The sequence below is a fragment of the Sorex fumeus genome, unplaced genomic scaffold, assembly GCF_029834395.1.
Source record: "Sorex fumeus unplaced genomic scaffold, SorFum_2.1 ptg000098l, whole genome shotgun sequence".
In the NCBI taxonomy this organism is placed as follows: Eukaryota; Metazoa; Chordata; class Mammalia; order Eulipotyphla; family Soricidae; genus Sorex; species Sorex fumeus.
The window spans coordinates 1,448,259-1,475,503 of record NW_026606155.1 but is presented as its reverse complement, the minus strand read 5'-3'; the positions used below and the strand labels follow the sequence as shown (position 1 = coordinate 1,475,503).

At 43.7% G+C, this 27,245-nt stretch overlaps 1 protein-coding gene across 1 annotated transcript; it reads right to left on the bottom strand.

Annotated features, from left to right (window-relative positions):
• Nucleotides 1–15,153: 15,153 nt before the first annotated feature.
• Nucleotides 15,154–24,911, bottom strand: LOC130041194 (corticosteroid-binding globulin-like). The gene is made up of 4 exons (XM_056133244.1): nucleotides 24,302–24,911; nucleotides 16,831–17,101; nucleotides 16,294–16,441; nucleotides 15,154–15,339 (listed from the first exon to the last, which is right to left on the bottom strand). Exons 1-4 carry the CDS (start codon nucleotides 24,909–24,911, stop codon nucleotides 15,154–15,156), a joined length of 1,215 nt encoding a protein of 404 aa, XP_055989219.1.
• Nucleotides 24,912–27,245: the final 2,334 nt, after the last annotated feature.

The following is a 27,245-nucleotide window of genomic DNA, read 5'->3' as shown; positions in this document are numbered from 1 at the left end:
GGACATTGTAGTGAACATAGCAACACTTCATTGGAACTTTCTTCTCCATTCCATTGTATGGAGTTCTTCATGTTGAGTTCCATTATCTGAAATTTATCCTTTGGGCTGGAGCGATAGCACAGTGGGTAGGGCATTTCCCTTGCACGTGGCAGATCCAGGTTCAGTTACTCAATCCCTCTCGGAGAACCCTGCAAGCTACTGAGAGTATCCTGCCCGCACGGCAGAGCCTGGTAAGCTATCCATGGTATATTCAATATGCCAAATACAGTAACAACAAGTCTCACAATGGAGACTTTACTGGTGCCTGCTCGAGCAAATCGATGAACAAGGGGGGGGGGGGGAAGGGGAAACAGTGCTATCAAAATCTACCATCACTTCACTTGTATCACTTGTCATCCCGTTGATCATCAAAAAACCAAATACAGTAACAACAAGTCTCACAATGGAGACTTTACTGGTGCCTACTCGAGCAAATCGATGAACAAGGGGGGGGAAGGGGAAACAGTGCTATCAAAATCTACCATCACTTCACTTGTATCACTTGTCATCCCGTTGATCATCAATTTGTTCAAGCGGGTGTCAGTAATGGCTCCATTCGTCCCTGTAGAGTGCTAGTGTAGCCCAGTGGCATCTGCTCACTCCAGGAACATGAAGAGCCTCAAACCGTTTGTTCAGGTTTTTGACGAAGAAGTCTGACCATCACTTAAGTGGGCTGCCATGCATCCTTTTGACGTCCTGTGGAATCCGGTCAGTAACAGCTCTAAATCAGTCATCTCTAAAATTGCAATACATGTCCAACCCATCTGACTTTCAGTGCTCTGGCAAATGAGACAATGTCCCTGATTCTTGATCATTGATGGAGGATGGAAATCCGGATTCCTTCTCTCACTTAAGTGAAATGTGATATTCCAAGCATAGCTCTTTTGATTCCTCTTTGGGAGACCCAAATAGTGCTCTCATCCTGTTTTTGTAGGGCCCAGGTCTCTGAGGCATATGTTATTGCAAGAAGAACGGTGGAGTCAAAAATATGTGCCCAGAGCTGAAGGTTCTTCATCCTCCTAGCTATTTCTTTGATGCTCTGGAAGGCATTCCAAGCGGCTCTCTTCCTCCTGTGCAGTTCTGGTTTCAAGTTGTTCCTCATGTTGAGTTCTTGATCAAGGTACACATAGTTACTACATTTGGATATGTTCGTTCTGTTGAGAGTAAATGGAATGTCAGGGACTGACAATGTTCATTTTTCATGAGCATTGTCTTGGCGAGATTCAGCTGCAGTCCAGCCTTTCCACATTCATGGTCGAACTCGGCCAGCATTTGTGCTGCTTGACTAATGTTTGGTGTCATTAGAATGATGTCATCAGTGAAGTGGAGGTGGTATAGTTGCTGACCATCTATCTTCACTCCCATTTCTTCCCATTCCAGTCATTGCATGACATTCTCGAGGGTGACACTGAAGAGTTTCGGTGAAAGGGTATCACCCTGCTGAACCCCTCTCTTGACATGGATGATCACTTCTTTGTAGAATGGTGAGATCCTGGTAGTGAATCCGTAATACAGCTCATGGAGGATCCTGATGTATTGAGTTTTAATGTCCTGTTTAGCAAGGACTTCGATGATCACTTCAGTCTCAACAGAATCAAAGGCCTTCTTTAAATCAATGAATGTTAGACAGAGCGGCATCTTGAACTTCTGAGAAATCTCAATGAGCTTGGTTACCATGTGGATATGGTCAATCGTGCTGAATCCTTTTCGGAACCCAGTTTGCTCACATAGTTGTCCTTTGTCTAGTGTTATGCCTATTCTATTCAGAATGATTCAAATGAACAACTTGTAGACGACGGACAACAGCAGATCAGGCGATAGTTGCTGATGTTGTGGATGTCTCCCTTCTTGTACAACAGAACGGTCTTTCTGGTTTTCCACTGGGACAGAACCTTCCATTCAGACTGGTAGCATGTGAAGAGCCGAGCCAGTGTATTGACGATTACTGGCGGCAGATTCTTCAGGTGTTTAGCTCTGACCTTGCCTGAACCGGATGCTGTACATTTCATTACCGATGAAATGGTACATTGTATTTTGGAATGGAGAATGTTGGGAATGACATATCCATCCTGCGGAATTTGGTATGTGGGCAGGTGGACGTGGCTATTGAAGAGACCCAAGTAGAAGTCACAAATAATCTTCTCCATTGCCTTTCTGGAAGATATGATAGATCCATCAGGATGTCAGAGGGCAGTCATCTTGGTCTTGTAGTTGGTGAAGGATAGGTGGGCATTATGAATGCTTTTCCTGGCTTCTGCTGCATCCAGCACTCCCGCTCTTCTCTCTTTAAGGTCTTCTTTTATCTCTTCTCTACACTACTTTCTGAGCTCAGATGTTAGCTTGTGATTGCCTGAGACTTGTGCCAAAGAACGTTGGCTAATAAGCTCGAGAGTTTTTGAAGACAGGCATCTGTTTGTGGCTTTCCCACTCTCGGCATTCCTTGCGCAATCATGGAGGTGCTGAACCAGTCGATCGTATTCCTTGTCGATGTTGTCAACAATGGCATCTTCTCATGTTGTTGCAATAGTGCCAAAGAACTCCCAGATGGTGATCATTCTGGGAGTTCTCTTCTTAAACTTTGCAGCCCTTTCTCCTCATTCTGTGAAGTAGAATTTTGCACAAAGGAGATGGTGGTCCAATCCCGTTTGGAATTTTGGGACAACAGCGACATCGGTCAGGCAAAACCATTGATAGAATATGATGTGGTCAATTTTGTTGTGGAACTGTCCACCAGGAGACTCCCATGTCCAACGTTTAGTTTCGACCTTCTGGAACTGTGAGTTACCATGGATGATCTTGGTCGACCTGATGAACTCAGTCTCTCACCCTGTTCTTTCCATTCTAGGCCATGGGTCCCGATGTGGAGTTCTTTGGGTGACCTTCTCGGTCTTATATTGGCATTAAAATCACTGACAATGATCTTGTAGAAGGTGTAGTCTTCTTTATAGAATTTCTCTAGCTCCATGTAAAACTTCTCAATTTCTTCTTCATCATAGTTGGATGTTGGTGCGTAGATGACAAAGATAGAAACTGCCAACAATGAGCCACATCTATTCAAGCCTAATCGTCCAATTTGGGTTGTTAGGCATTTGAATGAATCGATGCTCATGGCCAAGTTTGTGTTGACAAGGACACTGACACCACCGACGCCTCTTTTGTCACATGTTCTGAGGAATAGTTCTTCTCCAGTGTCGAAAATGGTGTGATGTAATTGATGCCTTCTCGTCTAGGTCAGACCAATGATGTCGTACTTGATCTTCTGCGTTTGCACCATCAGGTCCTTGATGGACACTTCTGACGCCAGTGTACATGTGTTGAAAGTACAGACAGTCATTTTAGTCCTTTTTCATTTTGGCAGCCCAGTTTGGCCTTGAGATTTTATCAGCCTTTACTTGCTCATCGTTAAGTGACATAATTTTGTGTTTTTCTGGTATGGCTGGAAACCCTGGGTATCCTTATTGAGCACCGTGACACTGACAGCTGTGAAGGAAGTGGGGGATCTGTGGCCAGTGGGGGCATGTGGGAGAGAGTCAGCCACAGGCTACCCATGCTGAGTCTCTCCTTCAACCTTCACACAGATTTTGCAGCTGTGAAATAAGGAACATGGAGCTTATGAATGCAGAGGAGAGGAAAGTCCAAGATCACTTGATGTCAAAATGTAGCATCTTTACCTCTCCCTGCATTTGTATTCCTCTTCTCATTTAAAGCAAATGAGATCAAACTCAAACTGCTTTAATGCAGATGAAATACTTCCTGGGTTTCATGAATCTGCGTTCTATAGGGTAGAGAGGATTCAGGGATGGCTGTACCCAGGTGTTCCAAATTTGTCATCAGGTGTTCCCATGCCTTTGTATCTGATTCTGGCTCACTCTTGTTTTTAATCCTGCTTTCTTTTGACTTTCTACTGTAATTTCTCAACAGTAGGGATCAACATGATATTGCAGTGGTGGTTAAACTCGTATTAGAGGAGAGAGACTGTCCTCTTGTTCATGTGAGTTTCTGTCCCACCAAGTCCTCTGGACGGGATTACCTATTATGATTGCTCATGCCTGTGATTTAGGGGCTACACTTGGCAGTCCTCGGCTTTTACTTCTGGCCCTGCACTCAGGAATCACCACTGGGATTACCTGGAGAAGAACAAAGGGCTTTAGGGGTTCAAGCCTGATCAGCTGCACATAAAGCAAGTACAGCCTTATCTGCTACTACCTGTACTATCTCAACAGCCCCTGTTACACAGATTCTTAACATTTCCTGTTCTCAGAATATATTTTTCTAAATGTTTCTTAGTTTCCTTTCTGGTTTCATTTTAGTAGAAGGGCAACTGAATGATTTTTAAATTTAAGTCGCACATGCTTAAATTAATTTTTAAAATTTATATGCCTCTAAAAATAAAGATATAATAGATTTGGAAAAATGTTCATTATGAACTTATAATTGATTTACAGTTTTTTGGAATTTCAGGAGACTTGCTCTAATCATCTATCTGTGTGTAGATGTAGCAACTTCCACACACGCACAGAAAGATATCTCTCCCGTATGTGGGATAAAACAGAAACACAGGAAGGGAATGACAAATGGTCTAAGTAATCTGAACTTCAGATTTTGCATACAGAACCATGCTTACAAGGGTTTAGGGCAGGGTTGAGAAGGGCCCACGAAGGGATTAGTGCTGTCAGTAATGGGTGCGGCTTGGCATGATGATGCTTGAAAGTGTTATTCACAGAACAATAAATCCCAGTATCTCAATAAAATGGCTAATGAAAAAATAAAAATAATTATTTATTTTAGTGTACATGACTATAATTTAAAAAAAACTACCTAGAATATTCAAATGTACTCTGATGTTATTACTTTTAGTTTGCATATGATTACTTAGAAATCATTGCTTACCCAATGCTATGACGCCAATTTTCGTGTTTCAAACTTCAAAGGCTTTTATTGCTCTCTTTTCCCATTCAAATCTCCAGTCCTTCTGGATTTGAGTTTTTATCTTCTGTGGGAAGCTGGGGTTCAATTCATCATCTTCTGGACCCTGGGAGATAGTTATGAGACAAGTGCTAAGCCCGCGAGCCATCCCTGGCATTACACACCACCACAGTATGTGGCCTGTATAGATTAAAATCAAAAAGAAAAGACTCATGCCATCACCCTGGGAAGTCCATACAGAGCAGAAGAAACCCTGGGAGTCTGGAAGGCAGAAATTAAGCAGCCTAAGTGTCAGAGAAGATTCAGCGATGTTAATGACCGTGTGTGAAAACTCAATTGAGGGGCTGGAGAGAGCTCAGTTGGCTGGGTGCACGCTTAGCACCAAGAGGCCTGAGTTTGATCCCCAGTGTGGCAGGGTCCCCTGAGCACTGCTGGGAGTGGGCCCTCAGCACAGAGCTTGGACTATGTCCTGAGGTCTCTGAATGTAGCCCCTAAGCACAAGCGAGTAAATGAACGCACAGCAGGTAGATTTCCCAGCAATTGCTCAAAGTCAGCATCTGGGCCTGTCACTGCATCACCACTCAGTGTACCAGGACCCCAGCAAAGAGGCTGCAGCCCGCCTCTCCTTGGGTCATTAGACGCCTCGGGTCTCTGAGGAAAGCTGGTCTCTGGTCACCGAGAGTCCTACAGAGTTCTCCCATAGTGCCGGAGTCTGTTCTTGCACTAAAGATGGTCTTGTCTTGAGCGACAGGTGTGAGAGTCTGACAGGAGTCTCCCTCAGAGCCCCGTGCAGTGTCCCTGCAGCTGCATTCTCTGTGCTCAGGGGAACTGAGCCTACCTGGTCTGGGAACAGGGGAGCAACCAGTAGAGGGGAAAATTGTCCAGTGGCTGAGTCAGATTTCTCCTCATTGTCCTGTATTACCTAATGACCATGTGAAGCTCTTCTGAAAGATTGATAGAAAGGCAACTGTAGCACTATCCTCCCATTGTTCATCGATTTGCTCGAGCGGGCCCAGTAACGTCTCCATTGTGAGAATTGTTGTTACTGTTTTTGGCATATCGAATATGTCACAGGTAGTTTGCCAGGCTTTGCAGTGCAGGCAAGATACTCTCGGTAGCTTGCTGGGCTCTCCGAGAGGGTGCGATGGAATCAAACCCAGGTCAGCAGGGTTAGCTGCATTCATGGAAAAAAACCTTTCCACTGTGCTATCTATCGCTCCAGCCTCTAAAAAGGCAAAGAAAGTGTAAATTCTCGCTTATTGGGACTGTTTAGAAAATACTCATCACATCATCCTCTACCTTTGTTTGCCTTGTCTTTGATCCCTGATTTGACAAAATAAATTTGCTACATATAGAATACTTGTGGAATTAACTTTTGATAACCTTTGCCTGCAGTGTACTGAGTGCTAATGCAGAAAGCATAGAATTGTAAATGAGAGAACATTTCTTCTTTTGAGGAAGAAACCCACCCTCCCTCCCTCCCTCCCTCCCTCCCTCCCTCCCTCCCTTCCTTCCTTCCTTCCTCCCTTCCTTCCTTCCTTCCTTCCTTCCTTCCTTCCTTCCTTCCTTCCCATTCTCATCCTTTCTCTTCCTTTCCTTTCCTTCACTTTCCCTTCCCTTTTCTTCCTTTAAAAAGTCCCAGATTAAAATAGGTTTGAACATAGACGGTTCAAATAGACGGTCTCCAAATCCAAATTACTCTCAGGTTTCAGCAAAGGCTTAAACTAGGATTATGAAGGGAAGTGATGTAGACAAAGGACGCGTGGTGTGGGGTTGGTGCTGAGAAGGGCCCAAGTCTAGGGACAGGTAAACTGTTGTCAGTGTGTCAGTGGGTTCCTGTGTGGTGGTACAACTTTTCAATTTAGGGACATCTCCTGGTGTCCTCAGGGGCTATTCCTGCTTGAAGGTCACCTAAAGTATGAGAATCGAGTCCCAGGTCCCACGTGAAGTATACCTTCTGTCCTCTGAGCCATCACTCCTGTCTGAGAACTTTCTGACTGGGATGGAAGTGGTGATGGTTTGACTATTCCCAGTAATCTGAAGAGGGACAAAAGAAATGGCATCATTGTTGTTGCTTTTAAATAAAATTTTTTAAAAATTGAAAATTTTTAAAATAAAAAATTTCTTAAGGAGAAATTGAAGAAAAAACAAATAAGAAGAATCTTCCATGTGTATGATGACACCCACTTGCGACAGCAGATATTGTGTGGCTTACAAATATCAGGGTTGTAGATCACAGGGTGTTTGATGGGGAGAGCAGAGGCTGATTGTGTATCTGGTGATTTCAGAAGATGTTTCTGCAGGCTCTTCCCCAGATTATGCCCCCAGAGTCCCTGCAAGGACTCGGACGTGGTCCAGGAATCAGTGCCAAGGCCGTCCCCTGCGGGAGAAAGACCCGAGAGCTCCAAACTCTCTAGGGGCAGTGAACACAGTTGGAATCTGGGTGGGACAGAGGATCCAAGATGGAACCTGATTCAGTGGCAGGAAGTTGAAGTTTTACTGAGAAATAAGCGACACATTCTTAGAAAATCTCTATGAAGTCCTTAGAGGCAAAGGGTGATGAGGCAAGTGATTCTAAGACAGGCTCCCAGTTTCTATCCATCCATTTACTCGGAAATTGATACATGTATGGTAGTTTGGCTAAGTTGGGAGTCTCAGTTATTTCAGGCATACAGTGTTCTAACACCAATCCCATCACTGGTGTCCCACTCCCTCCACTTATGTCCCCAGTCTGCTGACCTGATAAGCATACAACTAACTTATTTTTGTTTGTTTATTTATTTATGTATTTATTTATGTTTGCTTTTTTGGGTCACATCCGGTGATGCACAGGGATGTGCATCTGCCTCTGCACTCAGGAGTTACTCCTGGCAGTGCTCAGGGGACCATATGGGATGCTGGGAATCGAACCCGGGTTGGCCGTGTGCAAGGCAAACGCCTTACCCGCTGTGCTATCTCTCCAGCCCCAATATAACTAATTTAATTAATTTTACTGTCTATAATCAAATGTAAAGGAATGGAAAATGGAATGTTTAGAAAATAAATCAATTTGTGATGATTGGTTGCTAAATTATTTTAACCAATATAAATAAAATATTATCCATTATCTTTAGCTAATTAGGAAAGCCTTAATTAGTGACATTAATCTAATCTGGGCAACTATATGCACCATTAGTGACTGCCATATTCAATGCCACATGCTGTGAAATTTGTCCTGTCCTTTAGAGAGGCTCTCTTAAATCTTTAAAAACCAGTTTCAAGGCTATGATTCCTTATACTTTTGCTTAGGAAATTGTCCATGTCACTCTGTATCATTCTTACAAATTGGAATGATAATCTCTCTGGATAGTGTATTCTGGGTGAGATGTTTATTTTGTTGAAATTTTTATTTATTTATTTATTGAATCACTGTGGGAAAAGTTACAAAGCTTTCAGGTTTAGGTCTCAGTCATGCAAATATCAAACACCTTTCCCTTTACCAATACTTATTTTTTACCACGAAGAACCCCAATAAAACCCCACCCCCACCCCTCCCAATGCCTGCGAGGCAGATGAATTCTAGTTGACACTCTATCTGCTTTGATTAGATTCATTGTTTCAATAAAAGATGCACCACTATTATTTAGAGTTTACCCCCTCCCCCCAAATCAGACATGCCGAGAAAGCATTGTGGAGTGATTCGCTTTCTACAGCTGGGTTCAAGAATTAAATGTTGGTTTTGGATTTCCGCTATTTTGCTAATTAACCCTGGAGGTATTTCTACTGAGAGTCAGATAATTAAGAGATTGGTTTCTGTGCTCTGGAGTCGTGGCCGTGCTGGAGAGTCGCTCATGGGGGGTAACTGGCAGCCTCGGTAGGGCGTAAAGGACGGACTGGAACGCCCCCCCTTCCCATGAGGTTTCAGTCGCCCCCACACCCCGGGCTCACACCTGCTCTCCACAAGGCACCCATGTGGCCACCATCTTCTTTCCAGAGAGGAGAGGGCGAATGGGGCAACACCCTTTCCCCTCCAGGCAGACATGATGGCCTCGATTAATGCATAGTCCGTTCACTTTTCTGCTCCAAGCTGCTGGGTTCTGCATTAAGTCCTTGTGCTTCTGGGGCTGTGGCTGTGCTGGAGAGTGTGGGCTGGAGCAATAGCACAGTGGGTAGGGCGTCTGCCTTGCACACAGCCAATATGGCTGACCCGAGTTCGATTCCTCCGCCCCTCTTGGAGAGCCTGGCAAGCTACCGAGAGTATTCGATATGCCAGACACAGTAACAGCAAAGTCTCCAATGGAGACGTTACTGGGCCCGCTCGAGCAAATCGATGATCAACGGGAGGGCCTTATTATTTTTACTATGTCCTCCGTTCTCTTCTGGCTTCTAGGGTATCGTTATTTAAAAAAAAATTGAATCACTGAGATACATAGTTAGAATATTGTTCAATGTTTCAACAGCTGTGAATTTCAAAAGAAAAAGACTTCTGGGCATGTGATGGGTACTCGAGAAGTTTGGTGGCTGAGAGCTGCTTCCCCAGGCCAGATGATGGGCAGATGAAGGACTGGGGAATGGAGAAACAGGAGCAGGGCCCCAGGCTGGTCGGAAGTCGGTTTTTTTCTTTCTCCTCAGCATAATCCAGTCTCTCCCCTCATGGCGCAGTCGTAGTCGTAGTTTTGGTTGTAGTCCCAGTCATCTGAGTTCCATCATCCCAATCTCCTTGTAGACCTCATAGTTCTCTCCCTCATTGCATTTTATTCCCTGTCTTGTCTTAGTCTGATAGTTTTCTACTTCCAGTCATCATCTTCATCTACTCCTCGCCTTCCTCAAAGCCCCAAAGTCCCAAAGTCTCAGTTATCATCCTCTTTCTAGTCTTTGACTTTCTAGTCCTCAAAGTCTTCAAAGTCTCCAAAGTCTCCATTCTCCTCAAGTCTTTAACATCTATCTAGTACTTGACTTTCTAGTCTTCAAAATCTAGTTTCCTCTTGCCCCTTACAGCAGAGTTATATAGAAATCATGAAGGGTGGGGATACACAAAGGTGGGGTTGAACATTATCATAGCAACAAACAAGGTAAAGGCACTCCTTCAGGAGATTAACTCAAAGACAAAATCTCTCTGAGGGTTCAGCAATCCAGATTACTAGGAGGTCCTCTCAAGGGCATGGTTTCATCCAGGGTGTATTGCTTTCTCCTTTCCTCAGCTAGTAATCCATTTAAAACATTATAGTAAATTTACTTCTTATAATATTTCTTGATATTTCATATGAAAACAGTAAGAGTTGTATTAAGTTTAAAGGTTGGCTCTTTCATCTTGCTGTATATTTCAGACCATAGTCCTCAGGCCAGGTTAGTCTTTCCTAACCACAGCAGGATCATTATTTAGTTACTTCTTTTTGGGTCATGACAAGTTTGTCCATGACCATGCTCTTAACTTATAGTTAAGTATTATGGTTATTGATTGGGCTTATTTTGATGCCAGGGTAGCTCATAGCTTGCTCTGGGTCCATCCAGTCCCTCACTGGGGCCCTGTTTGGGGGTTGCTAGGAACTAAGGGTTAATTTTAGTTAAGTTGAGGCTTAAATCAAGTAAATGTGGAAGCCCAGAAGTAAATATTATTTTGGAGTCAATTTAACTCCCATGTTACAAAGCATAACATGAACTGTCTTCTTGTATCGATACAAAAAGGACATTGCTAAATAAAACATGCAAATGACATAAGGAAATAGAAAAGCAGTATAGGAGTATTAGTGCTGGATGGAATTGGGTGTGCCTCAAGACCACTGTTGTGGGAGTGGTCCAATAAACCTTAAGCTACCTGGGGAGGAGCAAGGATAACCCAATGTTAGCCAACAAACACCAATCCTTCACCAGTGTACATTTCCCACCACCAAAGTCCACAGTTTCCCTCTGCCTCACCTCAATCTGTTTCTATGGCAGACACTTTTCTTCTCTCTCTCTCTCTCTCTCTCTCTCTCTCTCTCTCTCTCTCTCTCCCTCTCTCTCTCTCTCTCATTCCCTTTATCTTCTGTTTTTTTTAGGCACTCTGGTTTGCAATACTATTAATAAAAGAGTATCATGTGGATCATGTTACCTCCTTTTAGGACTGAGTTTTTGTTCAGAGTGATCATTTCCAACTATCACAGATTTCCCTTCTCTGTCCTCTGCACCTTCTATGGATCAGTCCTCTTGGCCCTTGTTTTGGGTCTTATTCTCATACTTTTTATTTATACCTATAAATAAGTGAGATCATTCTATGTCTGTCCCAGTCCCTCGTACTCATTTCACTCAACATGATACTCTCCATGTCCATATATGTATAAGCAAATTTCATGACTAAATTTTTTCTAACATCTATGCAGTACTCCAGTGTGTAGATATACACAGCTTCTTTATCTACTCATCTGTTCTTGGGCACTTGGTTTGTTTCCAGATTTTCAATCACTTCATGTAGTAACACTGACTGATTGAGCATTTTTGGCAAACAATATGGACATGCCTCTAAAAACTAGAAGTTGATCTTCTATAAATCAACAATCAGTGTTTCGGAAATATGTCCTAGAGGCCCATACATAAAACGGTGAGAAACCATCTGCGCTCCTATGTTCACCGCAGAACTATTCATGGAGTCTCACTTGATATATCTGCTGTACATCTTATGGGATTTCCTTCGAATATAAATTACTTTTTTGGTCTTGTTGCTTTTCATATTGTCTATATCTTTGGGTTTGTCATTTTAAAGACAAGGTATATAAGTGTTTTCTTAATTGAGTCTATTTTCACTGGAACCCTTCTAGTCTCTTGGATCTCAGTGCCTGTAATACTCAACTCTGGGAAATTCTGCTCAATGATTTCTTAAACTATTTGTTTCTTCACTCAAATAGCCTTCCTGTTCTTCAGTGACTCTAATGATTCTTATATTGCTCTTCTTGAACTCATTCTACAGTTTTCTGGCATGCTGTTCATTTCTTTTCAGATGACTTTCTTCCTTCTGCTATTTCCCAGAGGTCTCATCCCCATCTTTGAGTGCCTTGATTTTTTGCTCTGCTTCTGTTATTCTGATGTTTAGAATTTCTATTAACTTTTAAATTGTTACCTACTATGCACTTCATTTCTGATTGTTATAGTTTTTTCATTTTGACCTTTATACTTTTTTGTGTGTTGCTGACTGTCTTTGATGTCTGCCAACAATGGCTCATCTGTCTGGAGCCCGGAGAGTGGCAGGGGAATGCTATTGTATTGAAGAAATGGCCTCTGAGACCACTGATGATGATCTATAGCTCTGACAACCCATGTGTGTTTGTCTTCTTCTGTGTGAGTTCATCTCATTCTTGGGACTGAGCCCAGCTAGACAGGGGTTGAAGCTGCCAATCTTATTTGTTTAAGATAGGTCAGCCTTGATGGGAATCCACAGCTGTTATTTGTACTCCCTGAGTGAAACCCCATCCTCATGCTGTGTTACTGTCCTGATACAGTGCTCAATATCTTGGAGTAGACAAAGGCAAAGGTAGGGGTATGATGGGGGTGACTCACATTTCCAGTTGCTCCTGGCATAAAACTTTTTTTCTAAGGCAGTCGAGTCTAGCATGAAACTGAAAACACGCACAAAATCAGGCGCGGCTGTCATCTGGAGGGGAAGCTTGGAGGCTAAGGTGTTCTTGGGTCCACACTATCCCCATATGCTGTGGAGACAGTAACACCCTCCACACCCTGCCTGCACCCAAGCCTGGTGGATTCTGCATAGATATAAGCGCCAACCATTACCCACCATCTCTGTCCCCTGAATTGTGCTCAGTAAGTCCAGTGTTATGGCTCGAATTCATCATAATGTGGTAGGATAGCTGAGACACAGACGGGGAGGAGGACAGAATTTAGTTTCATCACAACAGACTCAGGACCTCCATCACGATGGTATGCTTTTACTGTCCTCTGTGCATCTGGAGGCTGCCATTTTGTAGGCTAAATTTGTAGCTGGCATCTTGCTGAATTCTTTCATTATCTGAGTTTGTTTCATCGTGAGTATGCTTGGGTTATGGAGCTTTATTATGGGTACCTGCAAATACTGTTTTAATTCATTTTCCCCTAGTATCTGAATTTATTTTCTGTTATTTAGTGGTACTGTATAAAACTTCCAGTAAAATGAGCAATGGTAATTGACATAATGAACAGCTTTGTGTTAATTTTGAACTGCATAGAAATGGATTGAATATTTTCCAAGTCATAAGATGATGGTTTTAGAATTGAAGTTTATATTCAATTATATATCATTGTGTTTGTACATATCTCCATATTTAGGAAAGTATCTGAATGTGTAAATATATAGTTATATGTAAAAATATAGTCACATATTATACATTTTCTACATGTATTATAAAATACATGGTATCGGGGACTGGAGCGATAGCACAGCGGGTAGGGCGTTTGCCTTGCACGCAGCCAACATGGCCGACCGGAGTTCTATTCCTCTGCCCCTCTCGGAGAGCCCGGAAAGCTACCGAGAGTATTCGATATGCCAGACACAGTAACAACAAAGTCTCCAATGGAGACGTTACTGGGCCCGCTCGAGCAAATCGATGATCAACGGGAGGGCCTTTATTTTTTATTTTTTTTATTATAAAATACATCTATGTAAGAAGTAGACTTGAATTTTTCTCTCTATATACACTATACAATATACACTATATCATCTACTTATTATCCACCATTATTCTTTTTTTAAAATTTTTATTAGTGAGATATCATGAGGCACAGTTGTAGACTTACAAATTTTTGTGCTTGGGTTTCAATTATACAATGATCAAATACCCATCCCTCCACCAGTGCCCATTTCCCACCACCACGGATCCCAGTATCCCTCCCACCCCCCTTCCCCCCCAACCCACCGTGCCTCTGTGGCAGGGCATTCCCTTTTGTTCTCTCTCTCTTATTGGGTGTTGTGGTTTGCAAAAGAGGCAATGGGTGACAATCATGTTTGGTCTATAGTCTACTTTCAGCATGCTTCTTCCATCCTGGGGGGATCCTCCCAACACCTTTATTTGGTGTTCCCTTTTCTATCTGAGCTCCCTTTTCCCCTAGCATATGTGGTTGGCCTCCAAGCCATGGAGTAAAATTCCTGGTACTAATCTCGGCCATTCTTGGGTGTTAGTCTCCTATTTTGTTACTTTATGTTTCCCAGATGAATGCAATCTTTCTATGTCTAGCCCTTTCTTTCTGAGTCATTTCGCTTAACATGATACTTTCCATGTAGTACCACTTGCATGTAAATTTCTACCATTATTCTTAACTCCATAGTTTCTTACATATCTACCTATTAATATATTTAGGTATATATGTATATAGGTATCTATGTAGATATTTAGGTATCTACGTATCTTATATTAAAAAATGTACATATCTGGCTTTGCCATTCTGCAGATCCTGTGTTCTCTTGAATACATCTTTTTTACCCACCTCTCGTCACATTTCTAAGTGATGTACTTTAAATTTTACTTTATATTTGTGACTGTATAGCCATCTACTTATGAATCTCTATATCTACATACACATTTGGACCTATCTACATGACTACCAGCTTCTGTATCTACCATCGTCTATAATCTGTCTTTATTTTCCCTCAATGTTTTCTCCTTTCTGTAGTGTTTTGACTGAAATTGTCTCTTCTTGAAGTTTCTACTTAGAAATCATTTCAAAATAGTAGATGATTGTAAGAGGAGTCCTGAGTCTATACTCCCTTCTTGCATGCTCCCCACAGGTGCAATGGAAATTGAGGAAGCCCGCCAATATCAGGAGGCATGGACATATTCAAGGTTGTCAGATGTGACCCCTTCCCTTTCAATTACACAAATGCTCAGTTGTAAGAATGTTCTTTATTATAATGGGAGAGGCTTGGAGAATTAGAAACAGTCCCATGTCAAAATCCAGAGAGCACTGTAGCTGCACATGATATTTTCTTCTCCACTGTCACTGTCCTCCCGTTGTTCATCGATTTGCGTGAGCGGACCCAGTAACGTCTCCATTGGAGACTTTGTTGTTACTGTGTTTGGCATATCGAATACATCACGGGTAGCTTGCCAGGCTCTGCTGTGCGGGCGAGATACTCTCGGTAGCTTGCCAGGCTCTCCGAGAGGGGCAGAGGAATCGAACTTGGGTCGGCCATGTTGGCTACGTGCAAGGCAAATGCCCTACCGCTGTGCTATCGCTCCAGCCATTTTCTTAGACGGCATAAATAACTTTGCCCAGGAAAAGAAAGCTCCAGGAGACTTTGTCAAAGACCATGATGAGGAAGGGCCGGTCAAAGCGGATGATGGTAGGCGTGAGCTCCCTATACACGCTGTCATCTATGGGGACCTCGGGTTCCATGCCATTCTCTGTGATTTCCAGCTTGGCCACATGCAGCATCTGTCGGGTATGAATCAAAGGAAGGGGTATGAAACAAGGGAAAAGGAAGAAGAACCAATCTCTATTCCCAGAAACACTCCTATCTGGAGGGGTAATGGGAAGGGCATCACTGACTTGAATGTTTGGGGTGTGATAGACATGAGAATGAATTCAGGGATCAGTAAAACTCGGAGGGGAACATGGGCAGGCCCTGGATTAGCTCACGGCAGTCCTGAGCTCTTGGGTGGGACCTAGTCATCGACTGGGGCCTGGCATTTGCCATAAGTGCTGGGAATGAGGCCAGAGCCCAAGCCAAGGACAGAGGGAGGACCCTGCCCCTGGGTTCAGCAGCCCTGGTCAGTCTCTGACTCTCCTGGGAGCCTCTCAGCGACAGGGCAGCACCATGCACAGAAGGAGGTGGCCACCTTGCACTGATTGAGCACCTCCTGTGTAGCGGGAGTTCATGTGTGGGCAGTAAGGCTACTGCCTCACAGTTTTCTCCAATTCCTTGTCACACCCTAAGTTTAGTCACCCACAGAACGGTCAGATCTTCAGGAGGCATGAGCGAGTCAGAACCATGGGGACATCCCCAGTGTCCTGGAGAGCTCTTTCAGAATGAATAAATGAATGGAGCAAAAAACATTGAAACGGTGGGTGAGTGTACAGTGGGACTCTTTTAGACATCTAATTTGATGTCTACGTACATCTCCCCTGACCACTTCCTTTCCTGGTCTCCTGGATGGCACAGAGAGATGCAGGGTTGCAGCCTCCCTGACCACCCACCTGCTGTGTGACCAGGACACCCACTTCTCAGGCTAAGCCCTCAGTGAGCCTGCTGTAACCCTCTAGGTGTAGGGAAGATCTGGGGTTCCAGTCCAGGGACCTGGACGCCCACTCAGAAAATGGCTACATGGGGCTGTTTATCACTCTCAGTGCGGTTTTTGTGGAGCAATGAAGGGTTCCAGAGACAGTTACCTTTGACAGTTTCTCCTTGGAACAGCCTGTAATGCCAAACAGGTTTGTCTGCTCCTTCTTCAAGTCTACAATACCCAAGGCATTCATGGCATCCCCCAGCTCATAGGTGCCAGACAGGGAGAGTCTCGGGATGTGAACTTCTAGATAGCTGCTCAGGGAAGCAGAGAGGTTAGACAGTCCTGGGGGCAGGGCCTGGGCATTCACACTAGCTATTCACTCACTGACATTCTTACTTATTTTCAGATTGATTTAAGATTCAATACGTCCCCTGAATGACTTACAAAACCAACCATCAGCATTGGGTAAGATCCATGATGCCACGTGGAGGACTACTTGGTTGTAAAGCTCTCCTGAAAAAAACTATGGAACTATACAGAGCAGTGATTCTTTACCACCAAGGAAGGAGGTGCTCACTTGACAGAAAGCCAAGAAGTGACTCAGTGTAATGGGGAGATCCCTCCTGGTCAGGAGACATCACTGACTTTGTGGGTCTCAGTAGACAGCAAAGCATGTACCCCGGAGAAAGGATGCAGTTACCTGGTGATGATGGACTGGAACCACCTAATCAGGGTAGCCTCTGTCAGTTGATTGATGAGCCAGTCCAGCTTATTCCTGTTCTGAAGGACCAACAGTGTGGTTTTATTGCCTATATTTTTCAGCAGTACCACAATACAGCCCAGATCTCGGTCATACAATAAATTGAAGAATCTTTTCTGGGTCATCATGGGCACCTTCAGTACAGTCTTGTCATCTACAAAGAAGTTCTCCTCCTTGGTGTTGTTTGGATCAAAGCCTTGTGCCCAAAGTCCTGTGAAAAGAGTGGATAGTGGAAGGAGGAGGAAAACAAGGGGTTATTCCAAACGGGGGTAAATAATCAGACAGTGGATAGGCTGATAGTGTCCTGGTAAAGTGTGGGTCCTAGAGACACCATGGGGACTTTCCACTCTCCCTCTCAGAGATGGAGGGTAGATGATCCTACAAAATAGATGAAACAAGTCAACATTTGTTTCTACAAAATATAGGAAGGTGAATATATTTTAATCCAGTGACTCAGGAATTTTTCTGGAACCCCCTTAATACCTCTGCCCAACTGGAGTGTACCCAGAACGTGTTCCTTGATTTCAGAATAAAAGGTAAAAGGCCTCCCGTTGTTCATCGATTTGCTTGAGCGGGCCCAGTAATGTCTCCATTGGAGATTTTATTGTTAGTGTGTTTGGCATATCGAATACATCACGGGTGGCTTGCCAGGTTCTGCCGTTCGGGCGAGATACTCTCGGTAGCTTGCTGGGCTCTCCGAGAGGGGCGGAGGAATCGAACTCAGGTCGGCCATGTTGGCTGCGTGCAAGGCAAACACCCTACCCGCTGTGCTATCGCTCCAGCCCGATTTCAGAATAGGGAATAACATTCCTAGGGGATGAGAGTTGGTCATGGTTAGGGGTAAGGACTATCCACACCCTCCTTGTCCCTGCCAGCCTGACCACAGTTCCTCAGCAGGCAGCTTGCACAATCAATTGCACTGTCTACTCGGGGGTGATTCCTGACCATAGATGAACACTTTTCCTGGAGGCAGATAAGGGTGAGAAGATGCCTCTGAACTTCATGCTATAGGTGCCGCCCTATTTCTACTTGGGTCACCCACCGCCCTGTTCATGATGTCATGCAAATGTTTGTTCTCTCAAGATCAGGATCTCATTCCCTTTGCAGATGGAACTTTCATGCTTCCTAGAAATGAGGGAAGAATGTAGATTCTGTGACCCTCCATCCCCCTGAAGCCATGGGCCATGAGCCTCTCTTGTTATCTATGAAGTTGACTGTTGCCAGTGGTATAGAGTTGAATATTTTGTCACATACTCTCAATATATGATCACTTGTTCTTTGACAAAGGAGCAATAAATGTGAAGTGGAATAAGGAAAGCCTCTTTAATAAGTGGTTTTGGGAAAACTGGACAACTACCTGCAAAAAAGGAACTCTGACCACTGTCTAATGCCAGGCACAAAAGTCAGTTCAAAGTGGATTCAAGACCTCAATATCAGACCTGAATCATAAGATACATAGAGGAAAATGTAGGCAGAACCCTCCATGACACTGAAGCTAAAAGCATCTTTAAGGATGAAACACCGCTGAACAAGCAAGTGGAAAGCATCATAAACAAATGGGACATTAAAGTAAGAAACTTCTTTACCTCAAAGAAACAGTGACAAAGACACCAAGACAGTTTACAGAATGGGAAAAGTTATTCACTCAAAACCCTTCTGATACTGGGTTAATATCTAACATATAGAAGATACTAGTAGATTTGTACAAGAAAAACCTCCAACCCTATCAAAAATTGGGGAGAAAAAATGAACAGAACTTTCCTCAAAAAACAAATACAAATGGCCAAAAGGCACATGAAAATGCTCTACATTGCTATCATACATTGCAAATCAAAATAACAAAGAGATATCATCTCACATCACAGAGACTGGCACACATCAAAAAAGAACAAGAACAACCAGTGCTGGTGCAGATGTGGGGAGAAAGATACTCTCTTTCATGGTTGGTGGGAATTCCAACAGGTCCATCCTTTTTGGAAAACAATCTGGGCATTCATTCAAAAACTAGAAATTGAGCTTTCCATATGACCCAGCAATACCATTTCTATGAATAAATCCCGAGGGTGCAAAAAAGCACAGTATAAGTGACATCTGCACCTGTCTTTTCATTGCAGCACTTTTCACAATAGCCAGAATCTGAAAACAACCCAAGTGTCTGAGAACAGACGACTGGTTAAAGAAACTTTGGTACATCTACACAATGGACTACTATGCTGCTGTTCGGAAGGATGAAATCATGAAATATCATGAAATCATGAAATCATGCTTATAAGTGGATGGTCATGGAGACTATCATGCCACATGAAGTGAATCAGAAAGAGGGACAGACATATAACGACAGCACTCATTTGTGAAATATTAAATAATGTAATATGAGATGACACCCAAGGACAGTAGAGACAAGGGCCAGGAATAATGCTTCATGGTTGGAAGACTGCCTTATGAGCTGGGGAAGAGAGCAGCTGGGATAGAGAAAGAATCACTAAGTCAATGATGATTGTAGGGATCGTTTGGGATGGGAGATGGGTGCTAAAAGTAGATAAAGGACCAAACATGTTGGCCTCTAAATATCTGTATTGAAAACTATAATACCCATAAGTATAGAGAGAGTAAGAGGGAAACTGTCTGCCAGAGAGGCAGGTGTGGGACGTAGTACGGGAGTGGGTTACTGGAGACATACAAAGTGGAAAATGTGCACTGATGGAGGGACGGTTGTTTGATCATTGTATGACTGAAGCTCAAACATGAAAGCTTTGTAAGTGTTGCTCACAGTGATTCAATAAAATTTTTTTTAAGGATAGGAGTCATGTCTCTTCAGGTCTTCCTTGCAATTGTGTTAAGCCTTGTCATGGTTCAGGAGGACCGAGAGAACTAGAGCAATAGTCCAGTGGGTAGGGTGCTTGCCTTGCATGCTCTGATCTGGGTTGGATCTCTTGCATTCCATATGGTTCCCCAATCCCCATCAGAAATGATCCCTGAGAGTCAAGTCCAGAGTAAGGCCTGAACAACATTGGGAGTGACCCCAAAACAAAACAAGAAAGAAAGAAAGAAAGAAAGAAAGGAAGGAAGGATGGAAAGAAGGAAGGACGGAAGGAAGGAAGGAAGGAAGGAAGGAAGGAAGGAAGGAAAAGAAGGAAGGAAGGAAGGAAGGAAGGAAGAAAGGAAGGAAGGAAGGAAGGGAAGGATGGAAAGAAGGAAGGAAGGAAAGTAAGGAAGGATGGAAGGAAGGAAAGGAAGGAAGGAAAGGAAGGAAGGAAGGAAGGAAGGAAGGAAGGAAGGAAGGAAGGAAGGAAGGAAAGAAAAACCTCCCTTTTGTGGAGGGTCCCAGGGCGTCTTGCTGCACTTGATCTCAAGCCCAATAGCCCTTTGATCATATGAGGTGCTGCAACTGTGCAGGTCTATAAAGAGATCTAGTCTGTCACCCCCCCCCCCCACAGCTGTGTGGCTGAGGGTGAAGACTTGCCACCCTGAACCAGTCTTCCTTCTAAAGGCTATGCAAGGAGATCCAACAGAGGCCCAGGCAAGAAGACCTGGAAGCCGGTACCATGTCATGCTCCTTCCTCACACTGAGAAGCAGCTGACTGGGTACTGAAACCACCAGTGAGACCATCCCAGCATTCTCAAGACCACCCCCAAGGAAGTCTGGGCACCCCAGGAATGAAGGGAATGGTGCTTTGTGACTCGCTTGTCCGTAGGAAGGCAACGTGGGTAAAAAGTACCTTCTGCTGTTTTGTATTCAACATTTACTTCTACTGTTTGTTTGCCCAAACCAACCAGGCCATATCCAGTTTGTAAAAAAAAAAAGTAGACTCTAAATCGACCTATGGAATTTCATGAGCCCAGAAAACTCATGGTAGGGCTGCAGTGGTAGTCCAGTAGTAGGCATTTAAGTTACATGCATCTGCCTTGGATTTGATTCCTGTCATTTCATGTAATTCCCCCAACCTGCCAGGAGTGATCCATGAGTGCAGACCCAGGAGTAAGCCCTCAACATTGTCATGTGTGACTCCAAAAGCAAAAGAGAAGCTCACTGTAGGCAAGTGTAAGAATTTATGCAGGCATACCTGAGAAAGTGATTCCATGGGAAACCTTTTAGTTACATGTTCTATGTACTCCAGAAAATAAGTGTAAAGAGAGTCATCAAATCAACTGCCTGGTCAATGCCACCTCCTCAGTGTCATGACAAGGGTTCTTGGCTTCATTGCCAGACTAACCTGCTTACTGAAACCATTTCAGTGGACACCCCCACCTACCCAGGTGAATTTACTTCAACTTCTCACTGGTCATCAGTGTGCGATGTGGCGTCCTACATCTTGATGCTTAAAAGCTCTCTGGTTTGGTATCCAGGAGCTACTCCGTCTCATCAGTTTCATCCCACTCGGTCCTGAGGATGCAAAGAAGCTGAAGGCCTGTGCTAAATGCCGCCATGCCAATGCCCACCCACATCAACCAGTGCATGGGCATGCAGGCCCTGGCAGGCCCTGGGCCCCTCCCTGTGCTTGTCTTCCCTGAGTCTTTCTCCCCAGGTTATGGTCTTGTCACTGCCTCTTTTTGACCAGATTCACTAAGCCGAGAGACTAAGCCCTCAAACATCCAAGGTTGCCACACACACAAATGCACAGTCCAGTGGGAGAGGCGACCTATGGATTTATGGGAGCACTTAGAAGTACTTTTTTGTAAACTTGCCCAGACTTCCTGATCCAACGACTGTAGGGCATAAGGAATACTCCGGAACTACAAAAACCAGTCACCGCCAACATCACCCTCCAAAAGAGTAAAACTGGAGGCATCATACTGTCTGATTTCAAGTTATACTACAAAAGAAAATAGAAACTGTATGGGACCAGAGTACAGTTATAGAGTAAATGAACAGAAATGAGGTTCCAGAAAAATGGTCTCAAAGATTTTTCACTAGTCTTTGACCAAGGATCCAATAATGCAACATGGGATAAAATACTCTTTTTTATAAGTGACAGGGAAAATTAGAATTCCATGCAAAAGGAATAAATTTAATTCTTCACATATCTCATACCACTCACAGAAACTAAATCAAAATAGACCCCAAAAGTAATTATGTTTCTAATACCATAAAACTCCTAGTAAGTAGGACAGGAAAAAAATCTCATTGACTTGGTTTGGAATAATATTTTGGGTATGATACCAGAATCATAAGTAACAAATGCAAAGCAAAACAAAGACAACTAAAGAATTGTATTAAACCAACCTAAAAGTAAATGTATAGTCAAAGGGAATAGGGAAAGGAGGAATAGGATAAAACCTTAAAGAATAGAATAAAACCATTGCAATCCATACAAGTATCTGAATATATAAACATTCACCACACCACTCAATACCACAAAATAAACCCAATTAAAATGACAAAGGAACTGAATAAGAAGATAAATCAAATGCCCAATAAGTATATGAAACAGAATTCATTATTATGAAAACCACTAGAAAAGTTCAAAACAAAATATGACAACTTCCAGCCAAAAAAAAAATTCAGTACTTGTTTCCACTTCTCAGAATGGCCCTTATAAAAAAAGACAAGAAACGTAGGTTCTGGCAAATGTAGAGAAAAGGAATCCTACTTCATTTTTTGTTGGAAGATAACTTGGTGCCACTTCAATGAAAACCATTGTGTAGTTTCTCAAAAATTAATGAAAAAAGACTCTATCATATGGTCCAGCAATTCCACTCTGGCAATTTACCTGAAGAAAAGAAACTGGAGTATATCTCTTGTAGAGACATCTGCACACCCATGTTCACTGCATTATTCACGAGAGTCAATGCTTGGAAACAACCTGAGTGCCCACCGTGGCTGAGTGGATGAAGACGTGGAGGACGTCAGTGCTGCATGGGAATTTCTGATCAACAGGGCACTGCTGACATGATGGTGTACCTGATACAGAGGCAGCCCAGGGGGCCATGCCAGTGGGCTGCAGCCGTGATTGGCAGGGAACCATGTGGTGTCAAGGATCGAACTGGGGTCAGCTGCATGCAAGGCAAGTGTCTTAACCTCTGTACTCTCTTTACAGCTTTTTACTCTTATTTCTTACTTTCTTTTTTCACCTGCAGTTCTTAGAAGATAACTCTTTGGAGGGTACAGTAAAACTTGGTTCCAGAATAAAATATTCTACCACCACTACTGGTAAAATGAGGTGTTGAAAAACCGACTAAGGAGGAACATGAGAGGCAAAGATTTGCATGAGAGAATCGGGGAATCTTTGTGGAATGTTTAAGAGTTGCACTAAGATATGAAGGGTGGGGAAAGTGTTAGGTATAGTCGTGATGAAGGAAGGCCAGGTACAGAAGGGAAGAGAGCATTGCACCTACCAGATGGCAGATGTCCACACACTAATACCTGGGGCCTGTGAAGAAATTGGCTGGTAGTGTATAAGGGTTCCGATAAACTGAACTTGAAAGGCAATTATTCCCCGTTATTCAGACTGACCTAGTCTAATTACAGGTGCTTGAAAGTGGAGGAGGCAGGAGTCCAATGGAGACTTGCATACAGGGGCAGAGGTCAAAGTGATGTGATGGATTGGGAGAGGGATAGAGTCACCTTGGGTGAGGACCACAGCTATTGTAACTAGAGTAAGGTTCCATTTCATTCTACAAGAGGATGATACCCAACCCAGCAGATCCCCAAAGTGATCAGGACCTGAGAGACTGCACAGAGTAAGATGTTTCCTTGCCTGTATATAGCTGACCTGGGTTCAATCCCTGGCCCCATATAGTTTCCCAGGCACCACCAGGACTGACTCCTGAACCCAAAGCCAGGCTTAATCCCTGAGCACTGAAAAGTGTGTTTCTCCCAAAAGCCACCAACCAAGCAAAAAACTTTGCAGAAGTGAGAACTTATTAAAAATACAAATTCTAGAACTTTTCCCAGGAGACTTTGCTTCATTAGCTGTGATGTAGCTCTGGAACCTAACAGCATATATTCCTGGTGATTTTTATGAATGGGCACTTTAGAAAATGCTGCTCCAATCGGATGAGGAGAAACTTCAGCTTGCTTGAGCCAGACAGAGCTGGCTGTGAGCTTAGGAAATGTGGGTGATGAAGGGCTGAGAACTCCTGTGGTGGGGCTGCCTGTTCCTCAACTGTATTTCCACCCCCTGGTCTTGTTCCTGAGTCAAAGCCAAGCTCAGCCAATGTCTGTAGACTGTGAGGCTGCCTGATGTTTGTGGTTACATGTTTGGGACTTGAACCAATGTCTATGAGTTTGGGCATGCTCTCAACTCTTTTTGGCCCTCACCTTCCTAGCACGATCACAGGAAAAAGCAGTCACACATGTCTGTTTTGGACAATCAAATACTATCCTCCAAACAAGCAGTGTTTTGATGGCTGTAATTGTTTTCACCAGTAACAGACAGGGTCTTATCAGAATGGGGAAGGTAGACATTACCTGTGAAGATGTTGTAATTGAGCAGCGTGTAGGGGGATGGGTCCTTCAACGCATAGAGCAAGTCTGTGACATCCCCCCATATCTTATTTTGCATATACTCATTAATTTGACCAATGCTTCTGGTCCAGTTTTTGAAATCTATTGCCACATTCTCCATCCCATAGTAGAGCTTGATGTTATTTGTGGATAAATCCCAAGGTCTCGAGTTCTCCTTGAAGAACAATGTGTTTCCCATGCTCATTTCAAAGTTGTTGTCTGACTGCCTGAGGAAGTGGTGAAGTTCAAGGAAACTGTCGAAGATCTCGGTCTTGGGGATTGGACTGTACTTGAAGCCTATGCCTTCAAGGATCTTTGTGCCTGTCTCTTTGTCAGCACCGAAGGCCATCATGGACAAGGCCAGAGAGATGCTTATAGGGGAGAAGAAGACATTCTTATGAGTAGCAAAGAAATTTAGGTATTCAAACAGCTTAAAGGCAAAGTGAATGTTGCTTGGAGCTAGTTTCCGAAAATGACTCCTGATGTTCACAGTCTCATTGGTATCCTGAGCCCGGATGGTCCAAAGGCCACTGGTCATCAGCAGGAGAAGACAGGTGTAGAGGGTGAGCAGCATTGTGAAGTATGACCAAGCCCTGCAAGTCAGAATTGCTGGTGAGATGATGTGGTCCTCTAGTGTTACATATGCAATTAGAGCAAAAAATCTCATGTAACCACGATTAATTCTTATTTTTCACATGAACTATGTAGTCTAGGACAAGTCAGAAGTCTACACCTCAATTTCCTTCACTAAAGGTTATAAATATATTTAGATTTAAAAAACTGAATTATCAGGTACTTTCAGGAGAGCTCAATACTGGCAGTGATGTTATATCTGTATTCCCATTTAATCTGAAGAACAAAGTACACATGATTATTCTGATATTAATTAACAGATGGGCTGGAGCGATAGCACAGTGGGTAGGGCGTTTGCCTTGCATGCAGCCAACATGGCCGACCCGAGTTCGATTCCTCTGCCCCTCTCGGAGAGCCCAGCAAGCTACCAAGAGTATTTTGCCCACACGGCAGAGCCTGGCAAGCTCCCCATGACGTATTCGATATGCCAAACACAGTAACAACAAAGTCTCCAATGGAGATGTTAAATCTATTTTCAAGGAGAGTAACCAGAAAGCAAATGGGCCCGCTCGAGCAAATCAATGAACAACAGGAGGGCCTTTTTTTTAGTTAACAGATAGAAATATCTCATGAAGGTTGAACTTCCATGCAGTTGAATTATTCAAAGTACTGAAAGGAGAACTGCCAACAGGAATTCTATATCCAACAGTACTATCCAACAGTGTCCTTCAATGAAAATGAGAGAGAAATCAAGACCTTCCCAAATAAACAAAAACCGAGGGGGTTCATTATTGCTAATATGTCCTGCAAAAAATGCAGAAGGGAGAATTTATGGCTGAAATGAGAAGACTGTAGAGAGTGAGCATCTATGTTGAAGAAACGAAGATCCCTAACTCTAGTAAATGCACAGATCACCACAAAAATTCTAGTATTGGAAATTTAGCTTGTAACTCCACTTTGCATTTTATATTTGATTGTATATGTGATGCCTTAAAACAATGGTTATTCTATGTTTTTGGACAGGTACTAAGTAAAAGTAAGGCTATGGGGGCAGAACTATATAGGAGCAGACTATTTGTATGTTATTGAAAATATATTATCTAATGTGAGTATCAGAATTTAGGATGTTAAATCTATTTTCAAGGAGAGTAACCAGAAAGCAAATTTTAAATAAATATGTACACACATTTTGTAAAATGAAGAGGATTAAAATATTTCACTGCTGGAGCGATAGCACAGCGGGTAGGGCGTTTGCCTTGCAAGCGGCCAACATGGTCGACCCTAGTTTGATTCCTCCGCCCCTCTCAGAGAGCCCGGCAAGCTACCTAGAGTATCTCGCCCACAGAGCAAAGCCTGGCAAGCTACCTGTGACGTATTAGATATGCCAAACAGAAACAATTGTCACAATGGAGGCCTTACTGGGCCCGCTCGAGCAAATCAACAAACAACAGGAGGACAGTGACAGTGACTAAAAATTCAAGTAAAGTGGCCAGAGAGATAGATAGTAAGAGGTGTCAGTACCTGCCTGGTGGGTATGACTGGCTGCAGTGTCATCTCTGGCACTGCCCAGGGTCCTTAGAGCATAAAGCCAGAGCCACTGCCTACTGTCCTCTCCGCTGCCCAGCTTCCTCGACATCTCTCTGTGTCTGCAGCTTCCTGGGTCTCAGGCATCGGTCCAGACCCAGGTGACCCGGCAGGTGATGCTCATGCGTCTCCCCAGTCTGGGCTCCGCTGACCCTATCCTACTGATGGTGGGTGCTTTTCTCTGCTTCCCCACTGCAGTGCTCAGCCCCAGTGGGCATCCTAGCACTGTGCCATCACCCACATCTGGACAGGCACCCTTCTGCTTACTCCGGACTGTCAATATTAGAGATAAATTTCGTGGCAGGCCTGTCTTCCTGGTCTCATAGGTCACATGACATTTAGGAATGGCTCTCTGTCAATGTCCACCCTGGCCAGGTGGGAGCCCTTGTGGGTGACCTTTAGATTTTGGAAAACTCTCCCAGGATTACTTCCACTTGGCTCAGGCATGACCTCATGTTCAGTGCCCCTTAAAACAAATTGAACTAGGGGCTGGAGCGATAGCACATTTCCCTTGCACACGGCCGACCTGGGTTCGATTTCTAGCATCCCATATGGTCCCCTGAGCACAGCCAGGAGTAATTCCTGAGTGTAGAGCTAGGAGTAACCCCTGTGCATTGCTGGGTGTGACCCAAAAAGAAAAAAAATTGACCTGTTGCCCCTTGCTTCATAGCTTTGTTCTGGAGGCCAGAAGGCACAGACGGATGAGATGCCCAGGAATTTCTCATGCTCTGGAGAGTGGGTGGCATTCTGC